The sequence below is a fragment of the Mustelus asterias genome, chromosome 24 (genome assembly GCF_964213995.1).
Source record: "Mustelus asterias chromosome 24, sMusAst1.hap1.1, whole genome shotgun sequence".
Taxonomy (NCBI): Eukaryota; Metazoa; Chordata; class Chondrichthyes; order Carcharhiniformes; family Triakidae; genus Mustelus; species Mustelus asterias.
Window position 1 is genome coordinate 25,315,004 of NC_135824.1, and position 21,727 is coordinate 25,336,730.

Genomic DNA, 21,727 nt, shown 5'->3' on the forward strand with positions numbered 1-21,727 from the left:
AGAAGTCAGCTTTTAATCCCACAAGCGTGGCCACAGGTCATTCAACAACCAGTGTGCTACCAAAGGAAAATGAATGGGTCCCAGGAATAAGAAGGGAAATCAGGTAGAATGTTGAAGGACTTGTACAATATGTCACTAGGGCAGACAATTAATGAGCATTGGTCAAAAGATAGATAAATCTGTTTTCACAGAAATAAGAGACAGAGATGTAATGAAAAGGCAGATGAGTAGGGTTGTGGATTGAGGTGGGCAGACGCTGAAATTGGCAGCCTGCTCCTCACATTTAACTGGATAATCAAGGGTCAAATAGGCTTTTTACCAAACCAATTGATCCTGATAATACATTGCCCCCTCCATAAAACCTGGGAAGTCTGGCAGGAGATGGCAGTCCAATTTTTAAAATGAAATTTTCAAAGGGCAGGTAGAAAGCGAGGGTTCTATTTTTGAGCGTTGCCCATTGCCAATCAGGGCGTGACTCCCCCAAGATAGAACCCATCCGAACCCTTAAACCCACTTCCCTACTAATGGGTTCCTGGTGCTGCTGGCACTGTTGAAGCTGCTGGAAATGGTCCAATGCTTGGCAGCTGCCAAGGGCGGGACTTCCCCTGAAGTCCCTCTTGGCCCTGGTTTTAGCCTGCTCACAGTGCATTACAGCTAATGGGCTGGCCAGCGTGAAGCAGGTTAGCTTCATGCCAACTTTGCTTCCGAGATTATGGGGTGCGAACTGTCCACCCCCTATAATATTCAACCCAATGTCACATAAAGAAACATCATCTGGCCATTATCATTGCTGTTTTTGGGAGCTTGTAAAACGCTAATTGGCTACTGTGTTTACTGCAACAGTGAATTTATTTCAAAATTACTTTCAATAAATCCTGTAGAGTGAAAGGCCCTGTGTAAAAACAAGTGTTTCTTTTTATTCTGTTGGGCCTAATGGACTTGTTTCTGAAAGATCTTATGTTCATTTTAATTGGTTTAGAATTCTAAATACTATTCACATTTATGTTGCTTTATGATGTAATCCACAAGTTACTGTGACATCAGAAAAGTAATCATGATATCATGAAGAAAGTGTGTGCAGTGAAGTACAATTCACTCAAAAACAACCTCATTTTACATATGGAAAGGATACTGACAGTGTGGTCGTTCAGAGACACCAATCAATATTCTACTTCTATCTGAGTGAAATTTGTTGTCAGGACATTGGTGAGCAGATAAAACAAAAACGACCTGAACCCTTACCTGTAAACCAAAAGAACCTAGTGTCAGGGAGATTATAATTCATAACTGATAAATAAACTGAATTCCTATCATCTGGCTTGCATGTGGATTATATATTTCTCACTTGCTTTTCTCCCCTCAACCCGAAAATATGAGTCGGGCTTTGTGGTCAGAGGCAGGAGAGCAGTGAGAGCTGCTGACCTTGAAGAAAGCACCCATAGAGTCATAGAAGTTTACAGCATGGAAACAGGCTCTTTGGTCCAACTTGTCCATGCCGCCCAGTTTTTAACCACTAAGCTCGTCCCAATTGCCCATATTTGGCCCATATCCCTCTATACCCATCTTACCATGTCACTGTCTAAATGTTTTTTAAAAGACAAAATTGTACTTGCCTCTACTACTACCTCTGGCAGCTTGTTCCAGACCCTCACCCCCGTCTGAGAGAAAAAACTGCCCCTCTGACCCTTTCATATCTCTCCCCTCTCACCTTAAACCTATGCCCTCTAGTTTTAGACTCTCCTACCTTTGGGTAATGATTTCTGTGGTATGGATTTCCCCTTGTCCAACTGCAGTTAAAAGTTGGTGCCAAGCCAAGGAGATTCTCAGGTGTCTGCAGGCAGGATAAGAAGCCAGCTACGTTGAAATATTTTTCCAGTGAGCAAACCAGCAAGTTAAAAGCACTAAATCCTTGCCTTTTAAATATCTGAAATATTTCAGATAATGAACTAAATGAGTAGGATTGGATTAAGATAAAAGCTAAAATGCCACAAGCAGATATTTTAAAAACGTATGGACTTTGTGTTTCATTATGGATAAATCTGCAAATATAAAGTTGGTCTTTTAGGGCCAGTGAAGCTGTTTAACGGTAATTATGAAATTATATTGGCATACCTTTGTCTTGGAAGATGATGGACTGTGACCTGGATGTGTATCACATCTGTACTGGACATTCCGCATTGTGTTGTAGAGCTTTAATGAAGGGTCATCCAGACTCGAAATGTTGGCTCTATTCTCTCTTCATAGATGCTGTCAGACCGGGTGAGATTTTCCAGCATTTTCTGTTTTTGTTTCTGATTCCACCATCTGAGTATTTTGCTTTTGTCTTACTGTCTCCGGGCACCCCGATCAGCAGCAAGAACTTCCCATGCATCCACTCCGCCCCCGCCTTCTTGAATTTTTGTTCGTAGGCATCCTTGCCTCATTGATGTGGGAAACCTGTTGGTCTCGTGCTGATAGCAAGCTTGCCAGAGAGCATGCCTGTGCAGGTGGGGCAATAACCTGTTTGGCTTACGTGACCCAGCCAATCGAGTCGCCACTGACTCGAAGGTAAACATGCTGGGCATCCCTGCATTCTGATGTACTTCCATATTCAACACTCTTATGACCCAATGCTCAATATTTGTCTGAGGCAGTGGAGGTGGAACCTGCTTAGCCATTTTTCTTAGCTTACAATGTTTGTCCGACTGTAATACTGTAAAGGAAGGTGCTGAGAACCCAACTTGGTACACACGGAACTCTGCATTTTTGGTGCTTTACTGTTGGTCCATACTCAACTTTCACTTGACAGCTGCTGCCATGGAAATCCTGGGGCTGATTTCTGCATCGAGGGACAGGCAGCTGGGAGTTGTTGATCCAAGGTATGAGAAAGTGTCAACAGCCTCCAGAGTGAGCTTGTCAGTGTTGATGAAAGGTGGAGTCTCTAAGTCCTACCAATGATTTTGGTCTTCCTGATGCTGATTGTCAGTCCAAACTCCTTGCAGGCTGTGAAAACAAGCTCTTGCAAGTGAACTTCATTATAGGATGCCAATGTGGCACCATCAGCAAACAGCAACTCACAAACTAGTTATGCGCTGTGATCGTGGCGTGCAGTCTTGCCAAGTTGAACAGTTTGTTGTCAGTTCTGGCATACAGGGAGACACTGGAGTACAAGGGTGAGGCACACACAGAGTTAATATGGGATTGAGTGCAGTACCCATCCACACAGTGACATAAAAAGACTCATGATCCAGACATTGGATTACATGCCAATAGCAAGCTTGCCAGAGATTATGCCTTTTCGGATGGGGCCATCATCCATTTGGCTTACATAACCCAAATTTAGAAGAATGAGGGGAGATCAAATTGAGGTATACAAGATGATAATAGGAATGGATAAAGTAGACGTGGAGCAGATGCTCCACGAGAGATCATAGTCTTAGGATAAGGGGTAGCAAATTTAAAACAGGAGAAACTATTTCTCCCAAAGGATTGTGAATCTGTGGATTTCGCTACCCCAAAGTGCGGTGAATGCTGGGACAGTGAGTAAATTTAAGGAGGAGTTAGACAGACTTTTAATTGGTAATGGGTTGAAGGGTTATGGGGAGAAGGCAGGAAAATGGGAATGAGGAGCATATCAGCCATGATCGAATGGCGGAGCAGACTCGATGGGCCGAATGGCCTAATTCTGCTCCTATATCTTATGAACCAAAAGAGGTTGTTTCTCCTTGTGGGAGAGACTAGGACCAGAGGGCATAATTTCAGAGTAAGGGATAGCCTCTTTCAGAACTGGCTCTTTGTCAATGATTATATGTGTGCCCCAAGATTATGACTTCAACAGGCTTTATTCACATTCCAATTGAGAATGGTTCTGATGAAATGAGAATTTCTTCCCTCAGACTGTGGTCAATCTGTGGAATCCTTTACCACGGAGAGCTGTAGCGGCTGGGCCATTAAGTATGTTCAAGGCTGAGACAGGCAGATTTTTAATCAGCATAGGAATCAAGGGTTGTGGGGATAGGGTGGGAAAGTGGAGTTGAGGATTATCATATCAGATCAGTCATGATCTCACCGAATGGTGGAGCAGACTCAATGGGCTGAATGGCCTACTTCTGCTCCTGCATCTTATGCTCCTATTGGATCAGTGTGCTGTTGAGCAGGGACATGATAAAACCTAGACAGAGAGATACCTCCTTGCTTGTACTCTTATTGCTTATAGTTGCAAGTAGTTGATAAAGGTTTGTTGTTAACGTACAAAAGACTATGAAGACTTCTTTAACAGACACTTCTTGTAACCAACACCATCACAACAGACACCCTCATTTGAGTTGTGAACTTGTAACACCAGTAAAAGTCCAGTTATTAAAATCCACTTCCCGGAACAAGGTGTAACTTTTTCAATAGTTTTTACAGTGAAATTAATAGTTTAAGAGTGGAAGTTCTCGTTGATTTTATAGATTTTCCATTAAATGCAGTTCAGGATTCTCAAACAGCGCAATATCTGGAGAAGCATAGAATCACTGACAGGAATATCTGGAATCCCACATTATTCAGCTTGCACTCGTGTAGACCCCGAGGAGGTGATCTTACCAAAAAATTTCTAAAACCAGGACTGGTGTGAAAACGGAAGAGTTTCAGATCCGTTTTTTGGTCGAGTTCAAATCTGCTATCTTATGCACTCAATGCATGAAGAAACAGCAGAAATGCTTTCTCACCTGTAGAGGGGGCGGGGCTTAACTCACCCAAACATCGGCCGAGAGCAGCAGAGGGCACCATTGCGCATGTGCAGGTCTCTAGCAGCAGAGATCTGTCACAGCCTCTGCTGGCCTCAGCCAGTCTCACACAAGGCATCCCACCCCCAACTACCAAGGGGGCCCGCGGCCAATTGCAAATCCCCATCCGCCTGGACCGATCCCAACTCCTTCCCCCCTCCTCCCCAGCAATAGGCCACCCAAAATCACCTGTGATTGGCCACCCAACACCCCCATGATTGCTGGTCCAAACCCCTGGCAATCAGCCGCCCGACCCCCCTGCAATCAGCAACCCGACCACCCTCCATGGCCAGCTCCAATCGTCCCCATCCCTTCCCCCACGATCCGTGATGCAAAGTGGCAATGGGCCCCCCTCCCTTCCCCCCCACCGATCCCTGATACAGAGTGGCAGCAGGTCCCCCACCTGCCCCTCACCAACCGGACACCTTCAGTCTGGCCCCGCCCCCCAGTAGGCCCACCCCCTCTGTCCCTGTCCCCTTGGCATGCCTGGTGGGCAGTGGCAGGTGCCTGGTGGGCAGTGGCAAGGTGTCAGGCTGACACTGCCAGGCTGGCACTGCCCAAGGGCCCTGACCTCCTGGAGGGCCTTAATGGCCTCTGGTTTTACCGGTGAGGCCATTACGACTGGTCCCCGTTGCTGGAGAAAACTTCTCCCCACGAGGTCACACAGGCAAGTGAGCCCGAGTGATAATGTCCCGGGCTCAATAAATCAATGTACATTCAGATTACAATATATTTAAATAAATTATTCAGCCTCGTGCCGGAAATGGTCACGAGCTGATCTTGCCAGATATCCGGTGATGGTAAGATCGTGAAAGGCGAGAAATCGGGCGCAAACATGATTTCTCGGCTCTCTCGTAATCTTACCGGCTCACACGGCCCATTGCCCACCAGAGCGCAAAGGTAAGATCAGCCCCCCTAAAGTTTTATCTGTATTGCCCAAACAGTTGGTTTTTAAATTGATGACAGTATAATAGAACATAGAAAAACTACAGCACAAACAGGCCCTTCGGCCCACAAGTTGTGCCGAACACATCCCTACCTTCTAGACCTACCCATAACCCCCCATCCTATTAAGCTCCATGTACTCATCCAGGAGTCCCTTAAAAGACCCTATCGAGTTTGCCTCCACCACCCCTGACGGCAGCCGATTCCACTCACCCACCACCCTCTGTGTGAAAAACTTACCCCTAACATCTCCCCTGTACCTACCCCCCAGCACCTTAAACCTGTGTCCTCTCGTAGCAGACATTTCCACCCTGGGAAAAAGCCTCTGAGAGTCCACCCGATCTATGCCGCTCAACATCTTATACACCTCTATTAGGTCTCCTCTCATCCTTCGTCTCTCCAAGGAGAAAAGACCGAGCTCCCTCAGCCTATCCTCATAAGGCATGCCACTCAATCCAGGCAACATCCTTGTAAATCTCCTCTGCACCCTTTCAATCTTTTCCACATCCTTCCTATAGTGAGGCGACCAGAACTGAGCACAGTACTCCAAGTGGGGTCTGACGAGGGTCTTATATAGCTGCATCATTATCCCCGGACTCCTAAACTCAATCCCTCTATTGATAAAGGCCAGCACACCATATGCCTTCTTAACCACCTCCTCCACCTGCGGGGCCGATTTCAGAGTCCTATGGACCCGGACCCCAAGGTCCTTCTGATCCTCTACCGTACTAAGAGTCTTTCCCGTTACATTGTACTCCTTCATCCCATTTGTCCTACCAAAATGGACCACGACGCATTTATCTGGGTTGAAGTCCATCTGCCACTTGTCCGCCCAGTCTTGCATCCTATCTATGTTCCTCTGTAACTTCTGACATCCCTCCAGACTATCCACAACCCCACCAACCTTCGTGTCGACGGCAAACTTACCAACCCATCCCTCTGCTTCCTCATCCAGGTCATTTATGAAAATGACAAACAGCAAGGGTCCCAGAACGATCCCTGGGGCACACCACTGGTGACCGAGCTCCATTTAGAAAAAGACCCATCTATACCCACTCTCTGCCTCCTTTGGGCAAGCCAGTTCTGGATCCACCAGGCAGCAGCCCCTTGGATCCCATGCCCCCTCACTTTTTCTAGAATGTATATTTCTCAATATTATCTTGCCTACATGGAATGCAGACTGCTTGTCATTGTAATTTGAAATGTTAATTAACAAAGAGGAATGTTGTAAACATTCACAAGCATTTCACATCATTATGATAAAATTATTTCTTGAAGATGCCACAATGGTCAGGCTGTGCCTCATTCCATGCACTCAACAGGGTGCTTTGCTGATATTTGGGTGCTCCTGACTCCCATCTCAAAGCGGAAACCTTTCAAATAAAATGATAACTTTATTAATGGTTAAGTGGCCAACACCTCCGAGCCTCATACGCTGATGGAGATGTCCTTTTTTTTTATCTCTCTGTTTTTCTCTTTTTGACATCAAGGCACGGAAATATCAAATACATTTCAATATAAAAATGTGTGAGGCAGTTTATTTTAGTGGGAGGAGTAAGGAGGCTGCACTCTTCTTGGCAAATAAATGCCAGGCAGAGAAACAAATCATAGAATTGTAGGATCCCTACAGTGCAGAAGGAGGCCATTCGGCCCAATAAGCCTGCGCTGACAACAATCCCACCCAGGCTCTATCCCCTTAACCCACATATTTACTCTGCTAGTCACCCTGATACTAAGGGGCAATTTAGCATGGTCAATTCACCTAACCCACACATTTTTGGACTGTGGGAGGAAACTGGAGCACCAGAAGGAAACCCATGCATACATGGGGATAACGTGCAAACTCCACACACTCACCTGAGGCCGGAATGGAACCTGGGTCCCTGGCGCTGAGGCAGCAGTGCTAATCACTGTACCACCATACCACCACTGCAAAAGATGGATCTAAGGGTACAGATTCACAAAACATTAAAAGTGGAAATACAGGTTAACAAGACCATAAAAGCACAACAAAGCACTGGAGTTCATTTTTTGCATCATGCATTTGCTGGACACAGCAAACTCTCACATGAAGGTCATTTTAAAACCCAAGAAGAATGATTCCTGATACAATTTTCAAGCTGCTAGTAGAAGAGCAATAGGTTCTACTGGTGTTCCAGTCAATGAGCAGAATTTATTGTTCGTGAAATGATTCTTGCTGGATGGAGAAGCAGAGGGAGCCCCATGTAGCCTCTATTGATGAACTGCCAAACTTAAGTGTCCTTTAGGCATTTAACTGGCCAGCGGCAGGCTTCCCACTCAGAGGCCAGCAACTCCCCATTGCCTATCAGCACTATCAGGAGCTCTAGCATCTTCTGGTAATGCCACCTTGGGATCTAGGCTGCAAATGAGTGAGTGCGGAATGGAGGTCACAGTGAGGGGTTGGTTGGCTATGGATGGGAGTGTGCAGTTGGAAGAAAGGGAAGGCGAGTGGCTCTGAGCAGGAAACTTCTTCCATGATGCCTGGCCCCTTGCTCAGGCAGTGAATGTCTTGCGGGACTTCCCTGGAAGCCCAAGTCAGGCTTCCCTCATGCCAATTCCCCTGTCCACCTCTGGTTCAATACCAGTGGTGGAGGGATGAAGCCTTTAATTGCCCACTTAAGGGTTTCAATTAGCATTTGTACAGATACGCAATCGGGCAGAAGTGAGAATGTGGCGGGGTCCCTACTTCACACTACCCATTAAATGGCTCCCGCCTCCAAACTCACTGGGTAGAAGAGCATCAAATTCTGCCCAATATTTCTTCATCAGAGCACGTTCATCATCTTTGTGGGACTTTGTAGAGTGAGGCTACTACCCACATAACAGCGAATGCACTTGGAAAAGTAATTAATTGGAGGTGAAGTATTTCAATGATAAGGCACAACATAATTGCAAGTTCTTTCTGTACTGATTCCTTGTTTTTGTGTTTCTTTTCAGCCTTCAAGCTACATGGAAACATTGTGATTTTTTGTTGATCTGACAAAAGAGAGTCACAAGTGATGTTGTTCTTTTACATTGGGTTATTTACCATCTAGTGATAATTTTTCATTAACTTATCGCAAGCAGGAGATTGCTGTTATTTGGTTAGTATTTACAACTTCCTAATATGGGTTTAACAGGATGGAAAATGTTAAACATCACTGGACTAAAGATTTAGTCAACCTTTAAGCAGAGGGACAGTCGAGGATTAACACTGGACATGATGTATCTTCTGAATAGTTATGGATACATTAGTGAAATGAAATTATCATGCCTCAATAGTACTGTACTTCTTAGGATCTGAAAAATAATATCTAATGCGGAATTCTCCAGTCCCACTCGCCACGGGAATCGTAGCGGGCGGGACATGAATCATGCAAAGGTTTGTTGACATTAGGTGGGATTTTGCAGCCTTCGGGCGAACGAGGCCGGAATATCCTGTCCCCTGCCTCAGATGCACATCAGAGTTAATCATTGAAAAGACACTTCTGCTTTGTCACTGTAACGCGAATAAACAGATGGATTTTCAGTCTTTGCTTGTTTTATTAGTTACAGATGTTTATTAGAGAACGCAAGGATATGTGTGTTTTTACAACAACAACTTGTATTTATGTAGCACTTTTAACATCACAAGGTGCTTCACAGGAGCATTATTAAACAAATTAACAGCAAGCCACATAAGGGAAGATTAGGATAGCGGCCAAATAAGTAGGGTTTAGGAAGTATCTTAAGGGAGGAGAGAGGTGGAGAGTTTTAAGGATGGAGTTCCAGAGTATACGGGAATGAAGGCAATGACAGAGCGATTAAAATCGGAGATGTAGAAGAGACCAAAATTAGAGGTTGGCAGATATTTTGGAGGATGGTGGGGCTGGAGAAAGTTACAGATTGAGAGCTGGCAGAATCAATTACACACTTTCTTTCAGGAACAGAAAATGCTGGAAAATCTCAGCAGATCTGACAGCATCTGTGGAGAAAGAATAGAGCCAACGTTTCGAATCTAGATAGAGACTGAAAACGTTGGTTCTATTCTCTCCCCACAAATGCTGTCAGACCTGCTGAGATTTTCCAACATTTTGTGTTTTTGTTTCAGATTCCAGCATGCGCAGTATTTTGCTTTTAACACACTTTCTTCCTATTGAATAGCTTTCTGACCAATGGATACTTTGAAAATAATTCAAGGTAGTAAAGGAGTCACCCAGATCCACTCAAAGGAAAATCCCCGGGCTGAAATCATCCGAACGAAACTCATTCAGGACTTTAATCTGTTGGATCATTTACAAGGATTGGTCATCAATGATCCCAAATATAACATGAATGATATTAAAGGTACTGTCGACTGACAACATTGACTTTATTTTTTTTTAAAACACAAAAACAAAAGAAAAATGCACAAACGTTTGCAATGTGAACAAAACACTTAGTTAAATGTCTTTTCAGCCAGACCAGAGTCGACACGTACAAAGTGCAAAGCACACATGTTTACCCATGCAATGCAAGCATAATATTACACAAGGTGGGTAAATACACTAAAGGAAACATCACCTTTCAATGCAGTTGTCTTTCTGGTTTTATTAATTTGAAATCAGAAATTGAATGCGGCCTCATTTTTGCAAGTGCGTACTTCTTTGAAATATATACTTAAATGGGGAGTTGACACTTAAATCTGGTTTGTTGAATTTTCCTCCATTGGGACATCTAACTGATGATATCGTGATTTGTGTCTGTTGAGTTTACTCATTCGGAATTACGACATACTGAATTGGAACATACCAGTGTGCTGGTATGTGCAAATATGCAGCTACATTCTACACCAAGGGTAACATGGTGGATCTAAATAGGCAGCAGAATTAACACAACTGTAAGCAACCTTCAAAATAGAAATAATGAAAGGGATATATATAAGGGCTACTGAAATTACCTGAAAGTAATTGGATTGAGATATTCAAATGATGAGGACAAAGCTTATATATTTTATAGCTATTATCAAACTTCAAGAGTAGATTCCCCCTCCTAGGGTTCCATGTCCTAAGAGGACATATTGGCAACCGTGGACTTCCACTGGACTAGTCCACGATTATGACTGGCAAAGTACTGCAGTGGTTTGCTGTTGCCTTCTGCAGTAAGATTGACCGGGAAACTCTCCCGTTCCTATTTGGGTGGCACAGTGCACAGTGGTTAACACTGCTGCCTCACAGGGCCAGGGACCGGGTTCAGTTCCAACCTTGGGTGACTGTGTGGAGTTTGCACATTCTCCCCATGTCTGCGTGGGTTTCCTCCGGGTGCTCCAGTTTCCTCTCACACTCCAAAGATGTGTGGGTTAGGTTGACTGGCCATGATAAATTTACCCTTAATGTCAGGGGCATTAGCAAGGTAAATGCATAGGGTTACAGGGATAGAGCTTGGATGGGATTGTTGTCAGTGCAGGCTCGATGGACCGAATGGCCTCCTTCGGCACTGTAGGAATTCTACAATTCTATGATTCTATTACCTGCCGTCAGGCATATTGGAAGGATATACAGGTTGATAATCAGTGCGGCCAGGTTATGAATGCAGCTTCCATGGTAATTAAGTCCTGAACTAGGACTTGAACCCAGAGGTAGGGATGCTACCACAAGACCTCTCACGAATAGATTAGCATCTAAAAATGATTGATATTGTTTTATGATGTATTGGGTGTTCTCAAAAGATGTTTGTATGGCTGTTAGCTTCCTCATTACCCTTTGCCGTCGGAAGCCTATTCAATGCTTCCAAACTTAGGCCCACTCAGTTTGGCTGGAGTCAAAATTATGCATAAACCTAAAGCTTTGTCATCACTCAATTTTGTTTTTTTACTTCATGAACGGTCAGCCTGGGATGGAAGCAGAGCCAGGCGGGATGGGATTAATGTAATCACACTTGATTTGTGTCATTTGACTAATTATAGGAGTATTACTATAGAACCATAAAAATATGTTCATATAAACAGAAGCGAGGAGGATTTCTTTGGTTGCAATGTGTTCCATGGAACTGGAAGATTTCCTCTAATCAGTATGATAGCAGAAGACATCTTCCTACCATGTTTATATTGCTAACACATCGCAGCCAGAGGAAACTCTATCTCAAGACTTTTATAGATACTGTGGAGTTGGGAGCACTGTTTATTTTGTTTTTTCCTTGTTTTTAAATTGGAGGCAAGCATCATAAGGTAATGGCTGGATACATCATGCAATTGGTAACTTGGTCCAAAAATCAGATCGATGTCTGATTTTTGTTTGCTCTGTAGTTTGTAAAATGTGAGATAGACCCCAGTAAGTATCCAAGAAGCTGGTTTTCTTGAACCTGAGCCTTTTAATTTGGAGGGATTGATTATTAAGTTTAAGAATTTCAGTGAATTTCCATGAACAAAACATGAATGAATTACTGTTCTTGTTGGAGTTTTGGACTTGGTCTAAAGATGACATTTTCTGGTAATTGTGAGTCTTGCTTGCTGCCTGAGTGTTAATCTGCGACTGGAGTAACGTAAGATCAGAAAATTACATAAGGTCAGGCGGTATGTTAACAATGTTAGCGCACGAATGTTTAATGGAATTATTTGATATTTCTCTTCTATATAAATAAAGGCAAAAGCCTTTACTCAGTAAGTTTTGCTTGAAAGTTGACCTCATTGAAATGTAGTTCCCAAATAAATCAAATGGCGCTTGTGGGAAGTGATATCAGGCAATTTGACTGCTGTATGGACTATCACAGTGTCCAGTGTTAGCCTCAGTCCTGTTCAGCGTATATATATAGATGACCTGTTAGCAATCACATCCCACAAGTTCACCTGTGATGGTGACCTCTGTTGTGCCACCCAGGCTCCATCTATCTGCACTCTGGACCAGATTCTTTGCAAAGTTGATAGTCTACTGCATAGCATGGCATCTCATGTTGAGTCCGTCTAACACAGGATTGCCCAATCTTTTCTCTTGGGATGAGTGCGGGGGTACATTTGCATTTTTTTCTCATTCGAGGGGCTGATGAACAAATTTCAAGTAAAAAAGTTAAGGAATTATGGACAGAAACAATTGCTGAGCAAAAGGAAACTGATGTCATAGCTAAAAATTAAGTTAAAAAAGAATAATTGATAAAAATGGACGGAGTGTTAGAGGGTCAGTGTATGTGTATCTGGCTCATTCCCAGTCTCGGTGCTCAGTCACTCACCCTCACCTGCTGTGAGTGGGTGCATGTGTATGTTGATGTGTGGTAGTGAGAGTGGGTGAGACACCTGAGACAGGGTGTAAAGCTGCCATTGACTCAATCACCCTCTTCCTCCCAATCCCCCCAAACCAAGCACACCCTCCCACCCACTCCTTCACTCTCGCCCCCTCATTCCCTCTCTCATTCCCCCCCACCCACCCACCCACTCAGTCCCTCACTCCCACCCTCACTCCCCCATCACCCCCACCAACTCACTCACATTCACACCCACATACTCCTTCTCTCCCTCCCACCCACTCCTTCCCTCCCTCCCATCCACCCATTCTATCTTACACCCACCTACTCACTCACTCTCTCACTTTCACCCTCTCACTTCCTCTCTCACTCTCACCCACTCACTCAATCTCTCATTCCTACAAACTCACTCAATCTCCCACTCCTGCACACTCACACAGCCCCACACTCTAACCCACGCACCCAGGACAAGCCTGCTCTAAAGCCATATCCAGTGGATTCCACCTCCACAATGCCAAAAAAAGAATTGCATAACTACATGGAAGGACAGAAATTAATGCATGATCTCAACCCAACATGTTTGGGAGTGGAATCCTGTTCTTTCAGGAACATTTAAAGAAAACAGCAGCAAAGGTCAAAAGCAGATATAACCTACTGGTCGAACTTGTTACTACGACAGCATGTCGTAGCTAAGCACCTGCCCTATCAAACTCCACAGCAGAGTACTGAGGACCTGTGGCATCACACACACACATATCTTGCTGACTCAATTGAATGTAACCACGTGCATCATAACTGGAACTCTCCATCCAAGGCCCCACATCTGGCTTCCTATCTTTGCAAACATCACTCCACCATACATCCACCAACTGACAAAAACCCAGAAGCTGGTTGAAACCATCCACCCTGCACTTCTATCACCATACCTTTACTCAGTAAGTTTTCCTTGAATGTTGACCTAAGGGCGACACGGTGGCACAGTGGTTAGCACTGCTGTCTCACAGTGCCAGGGACCCGGGTTCAATTCCTGGCTTGGGTCACTGTCCATGCAGAATCTGCACACTCTCCCCATGTCTGTGTGAGCTTCCTCCGGGAGCGCCCTTCCTGAGCAAGATCGACCAGCAGACATCCTTTGGATCAAGGAAATGGAAACACAGGAAGTCACAAACAAGTTCTTTGTGACACACCCTTAGCTTTTGAATGGCTAGCTTTGAAATCAATAGAATAGAATCATTGAATCCCTACGGCACAGAAGGAGGCCATTCGGCTCATCGATCCTGCACCAACAACAATCCCACCCTGGCCCTATCCCCGTAACCCCACACATTTACCCTACTAATCCCCCTAACACTGAGGAGTAATTTAGCATGACCAATCAACCTAATCGGCACATCTTTGGACTGTGGGAGGAAACCGGAACACCCGGAGGAAACCCATACAGACTCGGAGAGAACGTGCAAACGCCACACAGACAGTGACCCAAGCCGGGAATTGAACCCTGGTCCCTGTGAGGCAGCAGTGCTAATCACTGTGCCACTATGCCACCCCAAATGTCACAGTGCGGGTGGTCCTTGCTCTAAATAGGTTCAGGATAGCTGCGCAGTCACCGCTAAGATTTTAGTATAAACCCATTATGCACTTGTAAAAAGACACAAGGAGTGTCCCCTTACTGAGGAGTGTCTCTTCTACAGACTAAATGGCAGACTAATCATTTCAAACTCAACAAATGAGGAGGCTATTGCTTGGCTTCAGGGAGTGGTATTCAATAAATAACAACAATAGCTGCTTCACATGACAACGAACCTAGAGCAAGTTGTCTGAATGATGAGGCTCCACGGGTTAAAGTTAATCTTAATTATTACTCTTCCTTTTTAGTTCCTAATGAGTCACTTGCTGGACACCAACACTGTTTCATATCAGACATTGTGCTCCACATTGTGGGGCAGAATCTTCCCCTCTCCCCACAAGTTCCGTGTCAGGAAGTAGACCTGCTGCAGAATGGGACGGGCTTTTATGCACAATCTTGTGCACCCTGCCTCATTAGTTGTGCTAGCGTGCGCATTCTGTTTGAGTCTCGATGTGAGCCAGGCAGGAAGTCGGCTGCCCTGCCATCAGGTCCTGGTGCCCTGCCGGTGGGTCCTGGTGTCCTGCTGTCCCGGTTCTGGTGCCCTGTCATTGGGGAGTCTGTTTGGCAGCCAGCCAAGCATCATTCAATTGGGTCATGCGTCTTTTTGCTTTCCCATTGGCATGGAAAGGTAGTATGTCACAAAAGTGGATGTGTTGTCCAACTAATGGTTGAAGTGTGAGTACGAGTCATGTGTTCAAACCTTCAGGAATATTTTTAATCATTAGTGACATCCCATCCACCCCCCACAAGCCCCCACACTCACCTCCAATTTGCCTCCAGGACCTGGACACTTGGGACTGCTTGCTGTCCCAACAGTCGCCAGCACTTCGGTGGTGCTGTTGGGACTGAACATCTGCCATCCAGTCAGGTTGGCTAACAGCTCTCTGGAGCTGCTTTTCCTCCCATGTTCAGTTTAGAAATCCCACATCCAATTAATGAATGTTCATTGGCAAACCTCACCACCCATAAAATTGGAACATAGAACAGTACAGCACAGGAACAGGCCCTTTGGCCCATGATGCCGAACGTGATGTCAAATTAATCCCTTCTGCCTGCCCCTGGCCCATATCTCTCTATTCCTTGCATATTCCTATGCTTGTCTAAAAGCCCCTTAAACGCTCCTATCGTATCTGCCTGTTCCACCACCTCTGACAGCGTGTTCCAGACACCTACCACTCTCTGTGTAAAAAACTTGCCCCTCACATCTGCTTTGAACTTCCCCCCTCTCACCTTAGGTGCCTGCTCCCTAGTATTGGACATTTCAATTCTGGGAAAAACATTCTGACTGTCAACCTTATCTATGCCTCTCATAATTTTATAGACTTTTAAGAGGTCTCCCCTCAGCCCTCGCACTGTGCCGCCCTAAATGTCCAGAGAAAACAACCCTAGTTTGTCCAGCCTCTCCTTATAGCTCACACCCTCTAATCGAGGCAGCATCCTGGTAAACCTCTGCTGCACCCTCTCCAAAGCTTCCACATCCTTCCTGTAATGTGGCGACCAGAAGTGAATGCAATTCTGCCCTTGTATACTGTCACCACCAAAGCATTACGGTACACATCTTGTAGCGTACACTTATTACCTGAAATATGACTTTATAATTAGAAAGTGACAAATTTAAAATAATGGAAACACATTTATTGAAAACATATATAAAAACTCAAAAGAAATAATGGAATCAATACAAAAAGATTTATAGTGATCCTCACTCATTGTTCCTTAGATCCAAAGAAGTTGAACAAGTTGATGATTGAAGATCCCCTGCAGTTGGTCCGCTTTGATTTTAATCCAGTTCGAAATATAAATGTCTCCTCAAGCCACAGACAGAGAAACTGCCTTCAGAATCGCTATGTCAAGTACCCACCACTCAACATGTGGGCACAATGGATCCTGGATAGTATCCTTATCAAATCGATAGTCTATCAATTCTATAATATTCTTTAAAAAATAATTTAATTAACATTGGCTTTTGTTTTTGCAAAGGAAAGTTAATATTGCCTCGTATGATCCATGCAGCATGTTCAGAAAATAAAACCTCAGCAGGCCACATAGGATCTCAAGTTTTCCTACCTTCACATTGCTACTTGAGCTAATCATTGGGTCTCTATGTGAGGGAGGACAAGGCATTGTATTGAAGTTTTACCCGAAGGACAGCACCTCCATCAGCATTACACTCTCGTCTGAAGTGTCAGCCTAGATTAAGAAGGAATTTTCCCATCCCACCCCTGAGGATTGGAGGATAGCGAATGTGGTCCCGTTGTTTAAGAAGGGTAGCAGGGATAACCCAGGAAATTATAGGCCGGTGAGCTTGACGTCCGTGGTAGGGAAGTTGTTGGAGAGGATTCTTAGAGACAGGATGTATGTGCATTTAGAACGGAACAATCTCATTAGTGACAGACAGCATGGTTTTGTAAGAGGGAGGTCGTGCCTTACAAATTTGGTGGAGTTTTTTGAGGAAGTGACAAAAACGGTTGATGAAGGAAGGGCCGTGGATGTCGTCTATATGGATTTCAGTAAGGCATTTGACAAAGTCCCACATGGCAGGTTGGTTAAGAAGGTTAAGGCTCATGGGATACAAGGAGAAGTGGCTAGATGGGTGGAGAACTGGCTTGGCCATAGGAGACAGAGGGTAGTGGTCGAAGGGTCTTTTTCCGGCTGGAGGTCTGTGACCAGTGGTGTTCCGCAGGGCTCTGTACTGGGACCTCTGCTATTTGTGATATATATAAATGATTTGGAAGAAGGTGTAACTGGTGTAATCAGCAAGTTTGCGGATGACACAAAGATGGCTGGAATTGCGGATAGCGAAGAGCATTGTCGGGCAATACAGCAGGATATAGATAGGCTGGAAAATTGGGCGGAGAGGTGGCAGATGGAATTTAATCCGGATAAATGCGAAGTGATGCATTTTGGAAGAAATAATGTAGGGAGGAGTTATGCAATAAATTGCAGAGTCATCAGGAGTATAGAAACACAGAGGGACCTAGGTGTGCAAGTCCACAAATCCTTGAAGGTGGCAACACAGGTGGAGAAGGTGGTGAAGAAGGCATATGGTATGCTTGCCTTTATAGGACGGGGTATAGAGTATAAAAGCTGGAGTCTGATGATGCAGCTGTATAGAACGCTGGTTAGGCCGCATTTGGAGTACTGCGTCCAGTTCTGGTCGCTGCACTACCAGAAGGACGTGGAGGCATTGGAGAGAGTGCAGAGAAGGTTTACCAGGATGTTGCCTGGTATGGAGGGTCTTAGCTATGAGGAGAGATTGGGTAGACTGGGGTTGTTCTCCTTGGAAAGACGGAGAATGAGGGGAGGTCTAATAGAGGTATACAAGATTATGAAGGGTATAGATAGGGTGAACAGTGGGAAGCTTTTTCCCAGGTCGGAGGTGACGATCACGAGGGGTCACGGGCTCAAGCTGAGAGGGGCGAAGTATAACTCAGACATCAGAGGGACGTTTTTTACACAGAGGGTGGTGGGGGCCTGGAATGCGCTGCCAAGTTGGGTGGTGGAGGCAGGCACGCTGACATCGTTTAAGACTTACCTGGATAGTCACATGAGCAGCCTGGGAATGGAGGGATACAAACGATTGGTCTAGTTGGACCAAGGAGCGGCACAGGCTTGGAGGGCCGAAGGGCCTGTTTCCTGTGCTGTACTGTTCTTTGTTCTTTGTTCTTTGTCTGCCACAGGAATCGTGGCAAACCTGGCAAAGGTCTAATGACAGGGCAAAAGAGTAACTAGGGGGAGAATAGTGCGTCTTAAGGATCAACAGGGTCATCAATGCACGGATCCATAAGAGATGGGTGATAAATGAATATTTCTCATCAGTATTCATTGATGAGAAAGGCATAGATGTTCGGGAACTTGGGGAAATAAATAGTGAAGTCTTAAGGAGTGTACATATTACAGAGAAGGAGATGCTGGAAGCCTTAAAGCGCATCAAGGTAGATAAATCCCCGGGACCTGATAAGGTGTATCCCAGGACGCTGTGGGAGGCTAGGGAGGAAATTGAGAGTCCCCTAGCAGAGATATTTGAATCATCGACAGCCACAGGTGAGGTGCCTGAAGATTGGAGGGTGGCAAATGTTGTGCCTTTGTTTAAGAAGGGCTGCAGGGAAAAGCTTGAGAACTACAGGCCATTGAGCCTAACATCTGTAGTGGGTAAGTTGTTAGAACCATAGAACCATAGAAAATTACAGCTCAGAAACAGGCCTTTTGGCCCTTCTTGTCTGTGCCGAACCATTTTATGCCTAGTCCCACTGACCTGCACTTGGACCATATCCCTCCACACCCCTCTCATCCATGAACCCGTCCAAGTTTTTCTTAAATGTTAAAAGTGACCCCGCATTACCACTTTATCCGGCAGCTCATTCCACACTCCCACCACTCTCTGCGTGAAGAAGCCCCCCCTAATATTCCCTTTAAACTTTTCTCCTTTCACCCTTAACCCATGCCCTCTGGTTTTTTTTCTCCCCTCGCCTCAGCGGAAAAAGCCTGCTTGCATTCACTCTATCTATACCCATCAAAATCTTATACACCTCTATCAAATCTCCCCTCAATCTTCTACGCTCCAGGGAATAAAGTCCCAACCTATTCAATCTCTCTCTGTAACTTAGCTTCTCAAGTCCCGGCAACATTCTTGTGAACCTTCTCTGCACTCTTTCAATCTTATTTACATCCTTCCTGTAACTAGGTGACCAAAACTGTACACAATACTCCAAATTCAGCCTCACCAATGCCTTATATAACCTTACCATAACACTCCAACTTTTATACTCGATACTCCGATTTATAAAGGCCAATGTACCAAAGGCACTCTTTACGACCCTATCCACCTGTGACGTCACTTTTAGGGAACTCTGTACCTGTATTCCCAGATCCCTCTGTTCAACTGCACTCTTCAGAGTCCTACCATTTACCCTGTACGTTCTTCTTTGGTTTGTCCTTCCAAAGTGCAATATCTCACACTTGTCTGCGTTAAATTCCATTTGCCATTTTTCAGCCCATTTTTCTAGTTGGTCCAAATCCCTCTGCAAGCTTTGAAAACCTTCCTCACTGTCCACTACACCTCCAATCTTTGTATCATCAGCAAATTTGCTGATCCAATTTACCACATTATCATCCAGATCATTGATATAGATGACAAACAACAATGGACCCAACACCGATCCCTGTAGCACACCACTAGTCACAGGCCTCCACTCAGAGAAGCAATCCTCCACAACCACTCTCTGGCTTCTTCCATTGAGCCAGTGTCTTATCCAATTTACTACCTCCCCATGTATACCCAGCGACTGAACCTTCCTAACTAACCTCCCATGAGGGACCTTGTCAAAGGCCTTGCTGAAATCCAGGTAGACAACATCCACCGCCTTCCCTTCATCCACTTTCCTGGTAACCTCCTCGAAAAACTCTAATAGATTGGTCAAACATGACCTACCATGCACAAAGCCATGTTGACTCTCCCTAATAAGTCCCTGTCTATCCAAATATTTGTAGATCCTATCCCTTATCACACCTTCCAATAACTTGCCCACCACCGACGTCAAACTTACTGGCCGATAATTTCCCGGATTTCTTTTGGAACCTTTTTTAAACAACGGAACAACATGAGCCACCCTCCAATCATCCGGCACCTCCCCCGTGAATACTGACATTTTAAATATGTCTGCCAGGGCCCCTGCAAGTTCAACACTAGCTTCCCTCAAGGTCCGTGGGAATACCCTGTCCGGTCCCGGGGATTTATCCACTCTGATTTGCCTCAAGACAGCGAGCACCTCCTCCCCTTTAATCTGTAAATGTTCCATGGCCTCCCTACCAGTTTGCCCTATTTCCGTAGACTCCATGCCCGTTTCCTCAGTAAATACAGATGCAAAAAAACCATTTAGTATCTCCCCCATCTCTTTTGATTCCATACACAGTGTACCACTCTGGTCTTCAAGAGGACCAATTTTATCCCTCACTATCCTTTTGCTCCTAACATACCTATAGAAGCTCTTTGGATTTTCCTTCACTCTGTCTGCCAAAGCAACCTCATGTCTTCTTTTAGCCCTCCTGATTTCCCTCTTAAGTAGCTTCTTGCACTTTTTATACTCCTCGAGCATCTGATGTGTTCCTTGCTGCCTGTACATTTCATACAACTCTCTCTTCCTCTTAATCAGTGTTACAATCTCCCTCGAGAACCAAGGTTCCTTATTCCTATTTACTTTGCCTTTAATCCTGACAGGAACATGCAAACTCTGCACTCTCAAAATTTCTCCTTTGAAGGCCTCCCACTTTCCATTTACATCCTTACCAGAGAACAGCCTGTGCCAATCCACACTTCCCAGATCCCTTCTCATTTCATCAAATTTGGCCTTTTTCCAGTTCAGAACTTCAACCCGAGGTCCAGATCTATCCTTATCCACGATCAGGTTGAAACTAATGGCACTATAATCACTGGATCCAAAGTGTTCCCTCACACTCACATCCATCACCTGCCCTAACTCATTTCCCAATAGGAGATCCAATATCGCATCCTCTCTAGTTGGCACCTCTATATACTGATGTAGAAAATTCTCCTGAACACATTTTACAAACTCTACCCCGTCTAAACCTTTAACAGTATGCGAGTCCCAATCTATATGTGGAAAATTAAAATCCCCTACTATCACAACTTTGTGTTTCTTGCAGTTGTCAGCTATCTCTCTGCTGATTTGCTCCTCCAGTTCTCGCTGACTATTGGGTGGTCTATAATACAAGCCCATTAATGTGGTCATACCTTTCCTGTTTCTCAGCTCCACCCATAGGGCCTCTGTAGACAAGCTCTCTAATCTATCCTGCCTGAGTACCGCTGTAACATTTTCCCTGACCAACAATGCCACCCCCCCACCTTTTATCCCTCTGCCTCTATCCTGCCTGAAACATTGGAACCCTGGAACATTGAGCTGCCAGTCCTGCCCCTCCTTTAGCCAAGTTTCACTAATGGCTATAATGTCATATTTCCACGTGTCTATCCACGCCTTCAGCTCATCTGCCTTCCCTACAATACTCCTGGCATTGAAATAGACACACCTCAAAAAATTATTTCCACCACACTCTACCCTTCCATTTGTATACATGGGGAGGTAGTAAATTGGAAGGTATTCTGAGAGAGACAGGATCTACAGGCATTTAGAGACACAAGGACTGATTAGGGATAGTCAGCATGGCTTTGTGAGTGGAAAATCATGTCTCACAAATTTGA

General features: G+C 44.9%; 1 protein-coding gene across 1 annotated transcript in view; it reads left to right on the plus strand.

The window, feature by feature from the left end:
• The first annotated feature begins 16,295 nt into the window (after positions 1-16,295).
• LOC144511056 (cation channel sperm-associated protein 2-like) overlaps positions 16,296-21,727 on the plus strand; it is a 42,807-nt gene continuing 37,375 nt past the window's right edge. Inside the window, exon 1 of the mRNA XM_078241028.1 lies at positions 16,296-16,405. Within this exon, the coding sequence (XP_078097154.1) occupies positions 16,381-16,405 (25 nt within the window). The 5' untranslated portion in view covers positions 16,296-16,380. The remainder of the gene's footprint in view (positions 16,406-21,727) is intronic.